The sequence below is a fragment of the Cupressus sempervirens genome, chromosome 11 (genome assembly GCF_028749045.1).
Source record: "Cupressus sempervirens isolate cs-2001-9-10 chromosome 11, ASM2874904v1, whole genome shotgun sequence".
Classification (NCBI taxonomy): Eukaryota; Viridiplantae; Streptophyta; class Pinopsida; order Cupressales; family Cupressaceae; genus Cupressus; species Cupressus sempervirens.
The window spans coordinates 855,889,597-855,905,461 of record NC_143128.1 but is presented as its reverse complement, the minus strand read 5'-3'; the positions used below and the strand labels follow the sequence as shown (position 1 = coordinate 855,905,461).

At 35.4% G+C, this 15,865-nt stretch overlaps 1 protein-coding gene across 1 annotated transcript; it reads right to left on the bottom strand.

Annotated features, from left to right (window-relative positions):
* Window positions 1-228: 228 nt before the first annotated feature.
* On the bottom strand, window positions 229-15,584 carry LOC149532222 (uncharacterized). The gene is made up of 3 exons (XM_089808447.1): window positions 15,064-15,584; window positions 4,427-4,756; window positions 229-970 (listed from the first exon to the last, which is right to left on the bottom strand). The coding sequence occupies exons 1-3, from the start codon at window positions 15,582-15,584 to the stop codon at window positions 637-639; spliced, it is 1,185 nt and encodes a 394-aa protein (XP_089664573.1). The 3' UTR covers window positions 229-636.
* Between the last annotated feature and the right edge of the window lie 281 nt (window positions 15,585-15,865).

The following is a 15,865-nucleotide window of genomic DNA, read 5'->3' as shown; positions in this document are numbered from 1 at the left end:
TTGTGTGATGTCTCAATCAATAGCACAGGTTATCATATAAGAGGACCAAAAAAAAATCTTGTGAAAAAGAAAGAAATAAGAAAAGAAAAGAAAATTATTTAAGTATGTTGGTGATAATAAAAGAAGTCATGAGAACTGTAGAGGGAAGACACAAATCAGATTTTAAAAAATTAATAAAACCAAAAAGTAAAAAGTTGTGAAGACACAAGGAATTCAACAAATATGACAGTACTTAAGATTTTTTTTCCCTTATTGAATTCTGTAATTAAAAGTTATAAGACCCACTATACGTTTATAAATTTGATAAATCTCTCTTCCCATTGAATGGTTGGGAAAAGGGAAAAAAAATGCATATTAACTTGCAGATAAAACTGATTGAACCTCCCAAAAAATAATTTCTTCGAAGAATCTGAATAGTCAGTTCCAACCGGGCTTCTGTTATTAAACAATTCATATTGGTCTGCTGGTTGGATCCAGTGTTCATCAACCAAAAATGATATACCAAAAAAACCATTTATCTAGTTCCCACTAGAAACATCTTGCCACTTTTAGAAGTTCTCCAGCCAGTCCTCCATCGATCACCTCTTCACAATCTTTAAATCTCAATTTCTCGTAACGTTCATACAAATTGATATCTCATGATAGTATGTGGCCTGTTGCTATTGTCTTCTTAGATTCAGATCTTTTGTTTTTATTATTGAATACCAGCAAGTAGCGTATAACAACATCATTTTCATTTTGAGGAGGAACTACCAAGAAGTCACGCCTATTTGCTACAACATAATTCTGCCCTGAGAAGATTTCACAGAGAGCTACCACAAAATACTCTCTTCTTTTCCCATGCACGTTCCATTCTGAAGAAGAAGAGAAAGCCAATGAATGTTCCATCTCAGTTGAGAAGTAGATGCCTTCTCCATATATCCTTCCTGTTGACATGTAATTTGTCCCGCTCAAGCACTTCAGTCCATTTCTGTAAAATTTAACATCATAAACATCAATTGTTTTATGCATGGGAAGATAAAAAAAACATAACCGAGATTTATCTTTCTTACAGTGGCATATCTATAGTTTTTCAATACCTATATACTCGTAACACTTCTCAAACTGAATTGGAAAACATAAAAAAGATTACAAACTTTTGAGAAAAGTAAATCTGGCACGCAAAATCTTGAAAATATTTAACATCTTCTTATTCCTGGAATTCATGGAGTTGATCATTCTTGTAAAATTCATAATAGTTTTAACCATTAGGAAAAAATTCACAACAGAACAAATCCTTTTGCAAGGACAGTATTAAAAGGTATGTCACAAAGTGTGAAAAAGAGTTTATAGTCTAGTTCTTTATAGTTTAAGAGAAATAAATTTGTATTTTCAATTTTTGAAATTTTATTCAAGTTGAAAAAATAGTTTGGAAGGAAACAAAGAAGATATTATAATAATATACCAGTGTTATTCTGAGTTTCTGGGAAGGGGACAGCAGCGGATAGTAGAACAATTTTATTTTAGTTAACATTAGGAAAATCAGATGACAAAAGAAACCTCAAAAGAAACAATAAAGTCGGCGTTTCAAATAACCTTTTAAGAAGGGAGTAGAGAAGTCATTATACACACCAATTATAATGTGATGTTAAGTTTTCAATAAAATATTAAGAGAAATAAATTTGTGGGAATACATTATAGTATTATACTAGTATTATTCTGAATTTATGGGACCCAGGATAGGAGGAAAAGTTTTTGGGATGACAATTTTATTTTACCAAATTAATGAAGGGAACCATAAAGAGAACTCCAAAACAAACACAAAATCTATTTTTCAGATAATCTTTTAGAAAGGATTAAGAAAGTCATGATGCACATTTTTTTATGTAATTTTAAGATTTTGATAAAAAATTATATAAAATTTATTTTTCAGATTACTTATATAACATAAGACTTCAAAGTAAGAAACTAAAATATAGAACAACTACCTCATATCATGTTTGAATTCCTAAAAGACTCTCAAGGTGTCTCTTTAATGAACAATTCCTATTTTTAATAGAAATTTACTAATTTATAGAAAAGGAGGGAAAGGTAATGTTAAAAAGCCTATAATTAGCATTTGAATAACAGCAAATGAAATATCAAGTGATGGCAAGGGAAAGTAGAGAGGTGGGAGCTGGAAAGTGAGGAGAGAATCACATTGAACAGAAAATTTAAGAGCATATTATGAAGCCCAGCAAAGATAGGGAGGGAACAATGGAAAAGAAGAACCGAGGGAACTGTTTTATAATAGTCGTGAAAAAGATGAGGAGAGAAAAACATGCACACGATAAAAATGAGGAGAGGATAACTGAGGAAGTTGCAAAATGGAGGTGTTAGTTTGCAGATTTTGTTTGGAAATTAATTTAAGTTAGTATTTGAATTTTATTAATAAGTTGTTACATATTTTGTTTGGAATAACTGATATATATGAATAACTTTTTTTCTTTAATATGTAAAGAAATATAATAGATTAGGGTGCTGTCTTAGAGGGGTTATGGAGCTGGTGGTCATAAGAAGCAAAAACAAAAATTTACTACAGGATTAAATGGAAGCTTCTTCTTAAAAATAGCAGCTCCTATCAATTTAGGTTTTTGTTTGCAACTTGTCAATCATATAACCATTTCTAAATCTATCAGCAATTTTTTCATTTATTTAGTAATTGAATTTGATATATTAAACAAAAGAAATTAGTGAGAGCACTCATTCCATTTTTCAAGAATAAATTCCACAATTCAGCAAGCCCTTGGACTGCACCCTTAAAGATCGAAAGCATTTCAATCATAGAAACATACTCTGAGAAGATTTGAAGTTGCATTAGATAAACCTTAATCTAAACAAATATTTCTTTGTGAACGTGTGTTCTTTGCTCCTTTCTCTTTCAAATTGCATGTATGGTAATATTATAGAGGTGATGATCTAGTAGCTGGGCAAACTTCACACTTTCCAAAATTCTAGATGGTTAAATCATCTTATTTTTTACAGCAGCTAACTTTATTAAGTCTTTCGTACTTATAAATGAGGTTTTTGGGTCACCTCATCAAATTAGATGCCACATGGACATACTTTTCATTGAGGAGTCCAAAACAGCCTAGAAAAAAGTGAGACCAATAGTCATGCAAAACTATGCTCATACTTGTGCAGTTGCACCTCTAATTGTGTGCTTTTCCAAATAATATATAGAGATTCAATTATGAGTAGTCATCATCAGCAATAGCAATTGGACATTAATAAACAACTGTGGATATAACATCAGCAAGTAGGTATTGAATCAATGACTACTATCACAGCCATAAGAACACAATCAGTTTCAGAGTCCTCTCCTCTAGAAAGTTTAGACAGCAATTTTAGTCTGACAAAACGACAATGCTGTCCATATTAGCCACAAATCTAGAGAACATTTTAATATGGGTGATATACAATAGACCAATGATCAGTCCATTTGAAACTTCACTCTTCATATGAACATATTTCACTTATAAATATAAGAATATAAAAGACCAAAACAAAAATCCACGAAAAAGAAAGAGCACTATTGTATAGCTAATTAGACAAGAAGGGAGCTCCTTGTCTCCCCTGCCTCGCATGTGAGAGAGAACTATTGCATAGAAAAGAGAATAAACAAGAAAGTAGCCCTATTGCCTCCCCTACCCGCACGTAAGAGAGAACTATTGCAGACAACCTTTGTAAGGAAAGAAGAGGTGTCCATTTGAATGCTAGAGTTTTCGCCTACGAGAAATCATTCTGGCTGTTCAGATTGTTTGTTTTCATATTTTCCATTTGAATATATGCATTATCAATAATTCTGCATAATATGTGTTGGTGACTTTTTATATTGGAATGTTGAAAACAATTATGTGTCAACATTATATTCTATTTCTGAGCACATGCTTTTCCCTGTTGTTTTATGGTCTATGGCAATCCAAAAGACATTTGAAAAACCAATCTCAAAGGTCAGGATGGTATAATAATCAGTTGATTTATAATCTTTTGTCTTTTACATTGAAATATAAGTATAATAAGTTAAATTGTAGATTTGGGGTGGAAAGGGGTTCTGTTATGAAAAGAGAAATATATATCACTGTAAAATTAATTTATAATATGAATCTATGATACTTGATCGATGTGAAACATTAACAATAAACATTAAAAGTTTAAATATAAGATCAAACACAGACTCTGTTCAGATTCATCAGAACTACTTGAAAAATAAAGTATCATTGGAAATGTTTGTAATTGTATTTTCTATTGTATATCTTTCTGGATTTTCAAGAAAAGAAAGATAACTCAGTACGCATGATATGAAAGTAGTAATAACTGAGATTGAAGAATAAATTAAAACCATAAAAGATAACTCTGGCAGTGGGCACGAAAATATAAAATATGAATAGGAGTTTGTAGTGCATACCTTATAATGGAGTACCAATTTGACAAAGAACTTCCATGGAAGGCAAATACAGATCCTTCAGTTTTCCTACGCTCTGCACGCTTGAGTTCACTCTCTGAGTTATATAAAACTGCGAACTGGTAGAGAGATCCGGGCAAGTTGAACCTGTCATCATCCTGAACAAGACGAAGGGACAATCTATTTGTAAACAACACATATCTCAGGACTTTATATGGAAGCCATATCTTTTCTGCATAATCTTCTTCAGATAAGTCAGTCTGATTGACACTGTTAGCGTTATAATCCTTTTGCAGCCATGAAATTCCAAGCTTTACAGCTAATTCAATTTCACTGGAATATTCCTACATCTCTGAAACTGGGGGAATTGAATCTGTGAGAAATATTAAAAATTTCAATCACAAAAAACAACCCTAAATCTAAAAATCTGCTCGGCAACAACTATTACCGAGTGCCAAAATTTTCTCAGTAACTTAAGAAACCGAGTGGCAAGAGAGTTTATCGAGTGAGCTCGGTAAATGAAGGGCAAACAACTTGGTAGCCAAAGGATACTGAGTGAGCTCGGTAACCACTGCAAGGTGGAGCTCGGTACAAGGAAGCACCGAGTGAGGTCGGTAGCCACTACAGAGAGGAGCTCGGTAAAAGACGTTACCGAGTGAGGTCAGTTTGAACTGCAAATGACTTCTACCAAAGACAATACCGAGTGCAGACTTATGAAATGAATATTTTCACCATTAAAACTAGAGATCCAAAGCTTGAAATACTCAACAATAAACTTCACAAATGCAATGAACAAGAAAAGAGCAATAGATTCAAGTATGCCTGCTTGCTTTCTATTTAACTTTGAATCAAACTAATACAAGATCTGGGAGCATTCGGCTTCAACCAGAAAACCCTAAAATAACCCTAAACTTTAAACTGATAAAACTTCAAACTTTAAACTTCAAACTTGTAGCTCTAATGGCTACATACAATAACGCCTGGAGCAATCACTGCTTCAATAGGACCAAAGAAACAATACACTATGAACTATGAACTTACAGAATGACAGGTAGAACCATGTGCAACTACAGGCACGACAATGATTCCTTCTATCTCTGCAACGATGATCCGTTGATCACCTTCTCTGCTCTCTGCAACTTCTGAGCTCTTCAACTTGTTCACTTCAACTAGGTCGAATGAATCTAATCATTCCTTTTGTTATACTTGCAAAATGTTTTCCCCCTCATTTCTGAATTCAAAAATTTTCACCTACCATGCAATAAATTCATTTGATCATTTTGCAAGCCGTCAAGGAGGTAGGTGGGCATTTGGCTCTAAGGAGAAACAACCAACCACAATTAATATTCCAACACTCCCCCTTTATCCCGAGCCAAACAAACAAGGATCACTACTGATCCAAATCAACTACACCAAGACACTCTCTTAGGTGTACAAAACTTCCAATGCCTAATGGTTTGGTAAAAATGTCTACTAGCTGCTGCTTAGACTTGCAATATTCTATTTTGATATCTCTATTCTCCACCAACTCTCTGATGAAGTGATATCTGATTTCTATATGTTTGTTTCTCCCATGGAAGACTAGATTCTTAGACAATGCAGTTGATGAGATGTTGTCACAATGAATTTTGGTTCCATCTCCTTGCCTTTCATTCAAATCTATCAAGATCCTCCTTAGCCAAATAGCTTGACATGCTACTGCATTTGCTACTATATATTCAGCCTCTGTTGTAGATTGAGTAACAATATGTTGCTTCTTGGATGCCTATGAAATTGCACCCAATCCCATATGAAACATGTATTCAGAAGTGCTCTTCTTATCATCTATACTTCCAACCCAATCACTATCAGTGTAACCAACCAATTTGAATTCATCATTTGCAGTATACAAAATTCTAAATCCCTTGGTACCTTTCACATACCTTAAGATCCTTTTTTTCGCTTGTCAATGGGAATCCTTTGGTGTTTCCATAAATATGAAAATCAAACTTACTGCATGCATTAGGTCTGGCCAAGTTGCAGTCAAATACATTAGACTTCCAACCATACTCTTGTATAGTGTTGGATCCACTCTCTTGCTAGAGTCTTCTTTGCTCAACTTTAGACCTACTGCTATTGATGTGGAGGCTGCCTTACTGTTCTGCATTTTAAATCTCTCCAACATCTGTCTTGCATATTTTTCTTGAGAGATAAAAATACCATCATGCATTTGTTTTACTTCTATGCCTAGAAAATATTTCAAGAGACCTAGGTCTATCATCTCAAATTCATTTTTCATGGTCTTTTTGAACTCACCAATTAGAGCCTTGTCATTTCTAGTAAAAATTAAATCATCTACATACAAGACAACAATCAAAACATTTCCATTTGCTACCTTGATATATAGAGTAGGCTCATCGTTGCTTTTGCTAAAGCCATTGCTCATCAAATATGAGTCAATCCTACTGTACCATGCTTGTGGAGCTTGCTTGAGCCCATAAAGAGCTCTTTTCAACCTATATACTTTATTCTCTTCACCTGCAACTTCATAACCAGGTGGCTGCTCCACATACACTTCTTCTTTCAATATACCATTTAGGAAGACAGACTTCACATCCATTTGAAATACCTTCCATTTGTGTTGAGCTACAATTGCTATGACAACACGCACGATTTCCATTCTTGCAACCGGTGCATAGGTCTTATCATAATCTCTACCATACTGCTATTTGTAGCCCTTGACTACCAGCCTTGCCTTATGTCTATCAATTTTGCCTTCAACATTGCATTTGATCTTGTAGACCCATTTCACTCTAATCACTTGCTTCTTGGGAGGCAAATCAGTTAGCTCCCATGTCTCATTCCTTTCTATAGCATCTATTTCTTCATCCATGGCCTTACACCATTTCTTCTCCTTAATAGCTTCTTCAAAATAAATTGGATCACTATGAGAAAATAATGCAAAATTAACACTTTCATCATAATCTTCATACCTTTCATCTTGGTATATCTCCCTAAGACTCTTGGTCTTTCTTGGTAACAGGGAGGAGAGTGTGGGATTAGAATTTTCATTGCTGCTACTTGGCACTGACACTCGGTCATGCCTAGAGGAGCTCGGTAATGACTGAGGCTATTTTCCTTTTCTTCTATTTGCTCCTTCTTCTTGCTGTTCATTAGCATCCTCTTCATTCATAATTGGCACTTTACTTGAAGTGCTCGGTGACTCATCAGTTTGACCATACCAAGACTAATTTTCAAAAAATTTCACATCTCTTGAAAGAGTCATCTTATTGTTCAATAGGTCATACAATCTATACGCCTTTGATTCTAAGCTGTACCTTATGAAGATGCACTTCACACCTTTGTCATCTAATTTCTGTCTTTGCTCTTTAGGTACATGTGCATATGCAACACATCTAAACACCCTTAGGTGTTCAACTATCCATCTTCTTCGTGACCATGCTTCTATTAGAATTCTATCACGAACTGCCTTTGTAGGACACCTATTAATTAGGTAAACTGTTGTTGCCACAACCTCTCCCCAAAATTCAGTTGGGAGACCTTTCTCTTTCGTCATGCTCTTTGCCATTTCAACAATGGTCATGTTCTTTCTTTCAGCCACTCCATTCTATTGTGGTGTATAGCTAGTTGTGAGCTCTTTCTTTATACCATATTTTCTGCAAAAATTTACAAAAGAATTGGAGGTATACTCCCCTCCTCTATCTGATCTTAGGACCTTAATATAGTGTCCACATTCTCTTTCAGCCTGGGCTTTAAATTATGCAAATTTTTTAAATGCTTCAGATTTATTCTTTAAGAAATACACTCATGTCCTACAACTGAAATCATCTATGAATGTTATAAAATAAGTACTCTCCCCAATAGAAGTAACTTGCATAGGACCGACTAGGTCAGCATGCACTAACTCTAATGGATATCTAGCTCTCCTAGAATTTTCAGAATTAAAGGGAAGCCTATGTTGCTTACCAAAAATACAAGCCTCACACTTGTCACATGAATTTCCTATTTGTGGAAAACCTTCTACCATTCTTTTATTTGACAGTAAATTTAAACCAGCATAGCCTAGATGACCATACCTAAGGTGTCATAGCCATGAGGGGTCTTCTAGCACACTCCTTAGAGCTAATTGTGTGGGAGGTGCAGCACCAACTTGAGATGAGAAACATGTCTCTATCCTCAAGGGAAACATTTTGTTCTTGGTCATTTAAACTGCAGCAAGTAAACTTTTGCTCCCATCTTTTTCTTGAATGATACACTTGTCATTCTCCATCAGCACTTTGTATCTATTTTGAATGAGCTAACCAATGCTCATCAAATTGTGCTTCATACCAGGGGTGAAATACACATTTTTGTATTTTTTTTCTCACCTTTCTTTGTGCGGACCATAATAGATCATTTACCCACAACTGGTAGGGTTCCATTGTTACCCATCTTAATTTCTGATTTGAAACTCTTGTCAAAGAATGAAAACAAGGTTTCATTACCACTCATGTGGTTGCTACATCTGCTATTGAGGTACCAAACCTCAAGGCTTCCTTTTTCACCAACATTACACATGATGAAGGCAACAACATTGTTTCCACTTGCCACATTCACATCAACCACATTTACTTGTCGTGACTGATCATTTTGCTTCTTCTAGCATTCACTTGCATAATGCCCATATTTATGATAGTAGTAACATTCTACATTACTCTAATTTGAGTTGTAGTTTTTCTTACCTCCTCTTGAAGTATTTTGTGAGCTACTTGCTCCATCTGCTCTTCCTAAGCTTTCTGCTACAACATTTTTTTGTCCTCCATTACCTCGGCCTTTACCTCTGGAGTTCCTTCCTAAGCCATTTCTTCCTCTCCCCTTTCCTCTTGGATTTGACTGAGCCTTGAATGCTTGCTCTTGGGAAGAAGAAGATGTGGATCTGTTGATCCTATGCTCATGGGTTTGAAGTGTACCCATTAACTCATCCATTGTCAAAACAATGAGGTCTTTCGCCTCTTCTATGGTCATGACCAAATTTTCATATTTATGAGGTAAATTTTGTATATGAGAAATATGTTAGCAAGAAAACACTAATCTATTAAAAGAACAAAGCATTTAACTAACAAAATTACTATAACATATAAGAGAGACCAAAGAGGAAACAAACTCAAATGAGAATATGAGCCATGGAATGGCTCTCTCAATGAGATTATTCTCTTGATGTATGGATGAGTCTAATGGATTAGTTTAGTAGAATTATGGGATGTATGCTCAAGCTTCAAACTAGCTTCAATGGAGACTTTTGAGATTTTTGGTGTGGATGTATAAGATTGGTATAAATTTGGTCTTCAAAAGAGCATTATAACTTTAGCTTAAAGATTGTGATTGAAATGGCTTGGGAGGGGATTCAATTTATAGGCTAAGGGCTTGAGGGGTGGAGGGTTAAGATGCAAGGAGAGATGAAAGCTTAAGGAGGGCTAGGATGCACTCAAAGGGGAGCACATGGATTGTGCTTGTTTAGCACCAACCAAGGAGTGACACATGTCACAAGGTGAGTGGATGGAGGAAAGGGCAAGGATGAGTCAACAAAGGAGGCTCAAGGGATAATATCTTCATAAAAACCTTTCATAAATGGCTTGTAAGAGCAATGAATGGGCTTGTAAGAGTCTTTATGGCCTTTGTAAGAGCAATGAATGCTTGGTGGTTGAAATATTTTGGAGGGAGTTGAGATTGTTGACTTTGCTTGGTTTAGGAAAGTCTTAAGCTTGCTTAGGGAATGTGACAAAGTTGGGGGGGGATTAGAGATGGTTTAGGAGTAGATTAGGCTTGTTAGAGATATGCAAGTGGATGGCATTCATGAGGGTGGGTGAGTTAGTGACTAAGCTTAGTTAGTATGGGTGGATGGGGTGGATTAGGCTAAATGAAGGGTTAGAGATAGGTTAGGGGTTATTAGATTTGAGGGTTTTATTTATCAAATAGATTTATTTAATAAATGGAGATTTTGGAATTAGATAAAAGAATATGATTTAATTGATAAATGATAGGTTATTTGATTTATCAATTAGGACTATAGATGATTAATTAAATTAATCACCTAGGGGATGGCAAAAGATTAAATTAAATAAAATTTAATTAATGATGCCTTTAGAGATAGCTAAATAGGATTACCAAAGCGGTGTAATCAAATTTAGGTGTCTACAAACTCCTCAATATCTTTTCCACTATCCTCTGCTCTTGATAGTCTTCTCCATTTGACTTCAGTTGGTTAATCACATTGGAGGTCCTTGAACTGAAGTCTGCAATTGATTCATTTTTCTTCATCTGAAGGTTTTCAAACTCCCTCCTTATGTTCTGTAGCTTTACAGTACGGACTTTATTAGTCCCCTTGAAGTTCTTTTCAAGGATATCCCATGCTTCCTTTGCATAATTTGTTGCTGCAATTTTTGAGAATACTGTCTCTGTCATAGATGTCTCAATCAAACTTAATGCCTTAGCATCTTTCCTCCTTGACTCTTTCAAATGAGTCTTCTGTGCATTTGTGAGAGCAGCATACTGAGCTAGGTCTTTCACATCACTGAACCCATTAACTACAAACTCTCACAAATCATTTGCAACCATTATGGTCTTCATCTTCTTTGCCCATGTATCATAATTTTGTCCATTGAAGGATGGTGGCTGCTGCCATATCTTTCCTGCATCTCCTGCCATGATAAATATCCCAAAAAACAAATGCCCTAACTCACTATGGATGTGGGGCCTCAAAGATCTGATACCATGTGAGAAATATTAAAAATTTCAATCACAAAAAACAACCCTAAACCTAAAAATCTGCTTGGTAACAACTATTACTGAGTGCCAAAATTTTCTCGGTAACTTAAGAAACTGAGTGGCAAGAGAGTTTACCGAGTGAGCTCGGTAAATGAAGGGGAAACAACTCGGTAGCCAAAGGATACTGAGTGAGCTCAGTAACCACTGCAGGGTGGAGCTCGGTAGAAGGAAGCACCGAGTGAGGTCAATAGCCACTACAGGGAGGAGCTCGGTAAAAGACGTTACTGAGTGAGGTCGGTTTGAACTGCAGATGACATTTACCAAAGACAATACCGAGTGCAGACTTATGACATGAATATTTTCACCATTAAAACCAGAGATCCAAAGCTTGAAATACTCAACAATAAACTTCACAAATGCAATGAACAAGAAAAGAGCAATAGATTCAAGTATGTCTGCTTGCTTTCCATTTAACTTTGAATCAAACTAATACAAGATCTGGGAGCATTCGGCTTCAACCAAAAAACCCTAAAATAACCCTAAACTTTAAACTGATAAAACTTCAAACTTTAAATTGATGAAACTTCAAACTTTAAACTTCAAACTTGCAGCTCTAATGGCTACATACAATAATGCTTGGAGCAATCACTGCTTCAATAGGATGAAAGAAACAATACATTATGAACTATGAACTTACAGAATGACAGGTACAACCATGTGCAACTGCAGGCACGACAATTATTCCTTCTATCTCTGCAATGACTGATTTGCTGATCACCTTCTCTGCTCTCTGCAACTTCTGAGCTCTTCAACTTCTTCTACTTCAATTGGGTTGAATGAATCTAATCATTCCTTTTTTTATACTTGCAAAATGTTTTCCCCCTCATTTCTAAATTCAAAAATTTTCACCTACCATGCAATAAATTCATTTGATCATTCTGCAAGCCGTTAGAGAGGTAGGTGGGCATTTGGCTCCAGGGAGAAACAACCAACCACAATTAATATTCCAACAGAATCTAGTAGCTTTTGTAAAAGGTGCGAATTTTGGTTGTCCATTGCATGCACTTCTTTGTTGAGATAATTTTTCCTTGAATTGATTTCAGAAATGTCCTTGTCAAAGAAACTAGCATGTTTTCACGCTTCCTTCTGTTTTAATAAAAAAGATGGAAATGGTTCGAAAACATCTCGAGTAGAACATCTTATTGCAGCGGCAGCAAGGGTGAGCTCCAAATCAATCAATTTCGTATTTCTCAATTCTTGTAGCACGGATGCTCCAAAACCTAACTCTTCAAACTTGTACAAGCTGGGGACAAGAGAAATTTTATCTTTTAGATGATATCGAAAACTAATGGAAAAATAACATCATGTGATTTCATCGTTAACTTTCATCTTTAACTGAACTGAGAAGGAAAATTTACTTCAGCACCCCTGTGGTCATAGTAATGGCAATATGTGACCAAAAGATGCTTTTGAGAACATAATTAGATTGATTGAAATGCTTCCAGAAAAGTAGTGAGTTTTGTTTGCTTTCAGCTTGCACATAACATTGTGCTCTGTCATCACAGAAGAATCTATAATTTTAAATTTAGGTTCTGTCCATGTAATGGCTAAGTATGATCATTTGGTTAATTCATCAATTTTCAAAAAAATTATTAAATTAGTAAGCAAAATGGAAGTATTAGATTTTTTAGGGTAAAAAATTATTAGATTTTTAGGAGATGCATTTCTGTAATATTCTTAAGCGTGCTTGTTTATGTTTTCATATGAATATTTTAAAATTTTCTACACATTTTAATTTTCTCCATTGTTATATAGCCCCTCTTCAAAATTGAAAAAACATTTTTGATAGAGGAAAAACTTAGTCCCCCATCCCGAGAACTGAAGATAACCTTACAAAAAAAATTAAATTCATTCATTGGTGCACCTTTTTAAATTCATTCATTGGTGCAGCTTTGTATCATAGTTACTGTTAGGTTCATAAGAGTTAAAGCTAGTGTCTATTATCAAAGTAGTACTCCAATTGGACATCGCTTAAAGATGGCTTAAACATCACACACTAAGGCTTGATTCCTAGGCTAAAAGTGTGAAACAATCAAAATTGACATTTTTAACTACGGAGTTGCAATATCATAGTCCATTATTAGGTTTGATCTAAGGTTTGGTTTATTCAGTAGTTTGTGGCTACAGCTATTGTTGAGTTCTACTGAGAGGAACCATAGACTTGGTTCCAACTATTTGTATTCTCCTGTTCATTTTCAGGCTTCTATATTGATGATACTGGAGCATTTTTTTTAAGTCAATTCTTATCTCTTAAAAACAATTCAGTCTATTAACAATATTGATCTAGGTTTGGGTTTGATTTGTGGTTTCAGACTTTTCTATAGCATAAATCTATTGACTTTATCAAATTTATGAAATTGAATTCTCCATCAATATTCAGGAGTGAAGATAATTTCACGAGAAAACTCATTATTTAAAATTGGCGCTAGTTTCTACTCTTCCTATTGTGAGAGAAATCAATATGTTGAAAAGTTAGCTACATTTTTAATTTATAGAATTTTATAAATTCCATATGATTTTAAATTGGAGACATTTTGAAATTATGAAGTCTTATTAAGACTGGAGAAAATATTTTGAAAGGAAACTTTACAAAATTATGATATAAACCTTCATAAGTTTTCAAATGAAGTGGAGCTGGAGCTAGAAGTTAAATCAAAAGTTATTTTTGGTATCCCATTATGCACTTCTAAAAGACCAATTTGATGAACTTATTTTGGAAAGGTGGTATTTTCGGCAGTCAAATAAAGTCTTGTTGAAAGTGTGTTTGCTAAAGGTTCAGTCGTAAAGCTAAAGTCTTGTTGAAAGCGTGTTTGCTGGAGGTTCAGTGGTAATGCTACCCTATTGTGTAGTTAGAAATATTTTGTGGAGGACCTCCATCAAAAGAATAGCACATAAAAAGGAGTTTAAAAGATGTTAAATAGGACGAAAATAAAGATGAAAAACTTAAAAGGAATGGGAGGTGAAAAGAAAGAGGTGCCAAGTTTGAGCTTTCAAAAATACATGAGAGATTCAAAGATAATGAGCCTGTAATTATACTCTACACAGCTGCATATACAATCGGAAGAAACAAGGAAATAAGATAGAGAATTGAAGGCAAGGATAACACACAGATTTGAAGGCAAAGAAGTAGCAGTGGAAAGAAAAATGGAGAGATATAAATCGTGAGAGAGAGCTATCAGAGGCTAAGTTTGTAATGGTATGTAGGGGAAACGACTATGTATATGCTGATTATTTCTGTGAATTTCAGTAGGTGTGTGAAGAGCTTAAAGCTAACCTTTTGTCTTTTCTACGTTTACTGAGCTATATGTAGAACTTGTAGAATGCAAGGTGGTCCAAAAATGCCATTTAGATAATGGTAGACGCAACAACTGGCTCATTTCCAGTAATTTGGAATCATTTGGATAAGGTTAAGATCCCCTTGCAAGTTTCACCATTTGAACAAAATGTTGTAGAAGTATAGACAGGAGATTCTAGAGTTAATAATGATCAGTGTGTGAAGATTGTTTCATCACTGTTTTAGATTATTAATATGATAATAGAAAACTGTGAAAACCAATAATAGGAAAACTGTGAAAAATAACACAATTTAGAACATCAATATAAGAGATATCTACATAACATGATCTAAAAATCATGCAGTCACACTGATTGACAGTGTTGGGACCCTAGTGATCGTTTTATCTTGATTAATATAAACTAATGGGTGGTTTTGTTGTTCAGACACACCATTAGAGTAGTATGTCTGTGTGCGAAGAACATTTCGAGCTACCCTCGATTCCAGGATGACATAGCAAAAAAGATAATAGAGTAAAGGAGAGGGGAATATTAAGATGTACCAGAGTTCCTTGTCGCAGCACCAGAAGCGAGAGAAGGGCGGAAGGGGGCCTTTACAGATGGCACAGAATGCACGGAGAGTCTTCAACCACGATCCCACGAGTATGACAAGGTTCACAAATATGTTGCCAGACAATCCAACCTTTTGGCGCACACACAGACGACCATCGCCGGGCCTAATGTAGTAGTCCTCCAGATACTCTATTATTTCAGGCAGTAAAACATGAGGCCCATGCGGACGCATCTTGCTATACCAGCTTTCCTTAATGCCATTCTTAAATGTAATTCTCTCATTCACACTCATACTCATACTCACACTCATTCCATCGACTGCCTCTTCCATGGCAGTCTCCAACTTTTGCATCTGAATCGGGCTCTCCTTCACCGAGAGCCCTATATATTTGCCGCCGCCAAACGATAGATGAAAGACGAGATGATCATCTAACCTGAATTGCAGCGCGGTGGCCACATTATCAGAAGACATTATCTTCTTGATATCCATTCTCACCTCCACAGCTTCCATGCCGGGAATCAATTGAACCGAACACCATGGTAATATTGCACTCCCAATTGAAGTTACATTACCTACATTGCTCAACACCGCTTCACGGTCCGCACTGAAATCCTCAGATGACTTCTACACTCGCATTGTGTCCTCGAGTGCGTTTGAGATGAAACAAACATCCTCCCTGTTCTGGGCCATCCATAAATTGGTCTCTTCTTCCATATTCTCACTTCTCACTTCTCACTTCCACAACCTCTTCAAATCTCAATCAGACGGGCAGATATGATATATATACACGA

Bases quoted from the DNA above. Each gene is read 5' to 3' on its own strand.
- LOC149532222 (XM_089808447.1), bottom strand. From the start codon at position 15,584: ATGGAAGCTGTGGAGGTGAGAATGGATATCAAGAAGATAATGTCTTCT. The intron at 4,757-15,063 runs GTACATCTTAAT...GGAATATTCCAG, and splicing joins TGCTGCGACAAGGAACTCTG to TGAAATTGAATTAGCTGTAA. The intron at 971-4,426 runs GTATGCACTACA...TAAATTTTACAG, and splicing joins AATTGGTACTCCATTATAAG to AAATGGACTGAAGTGCTTGA.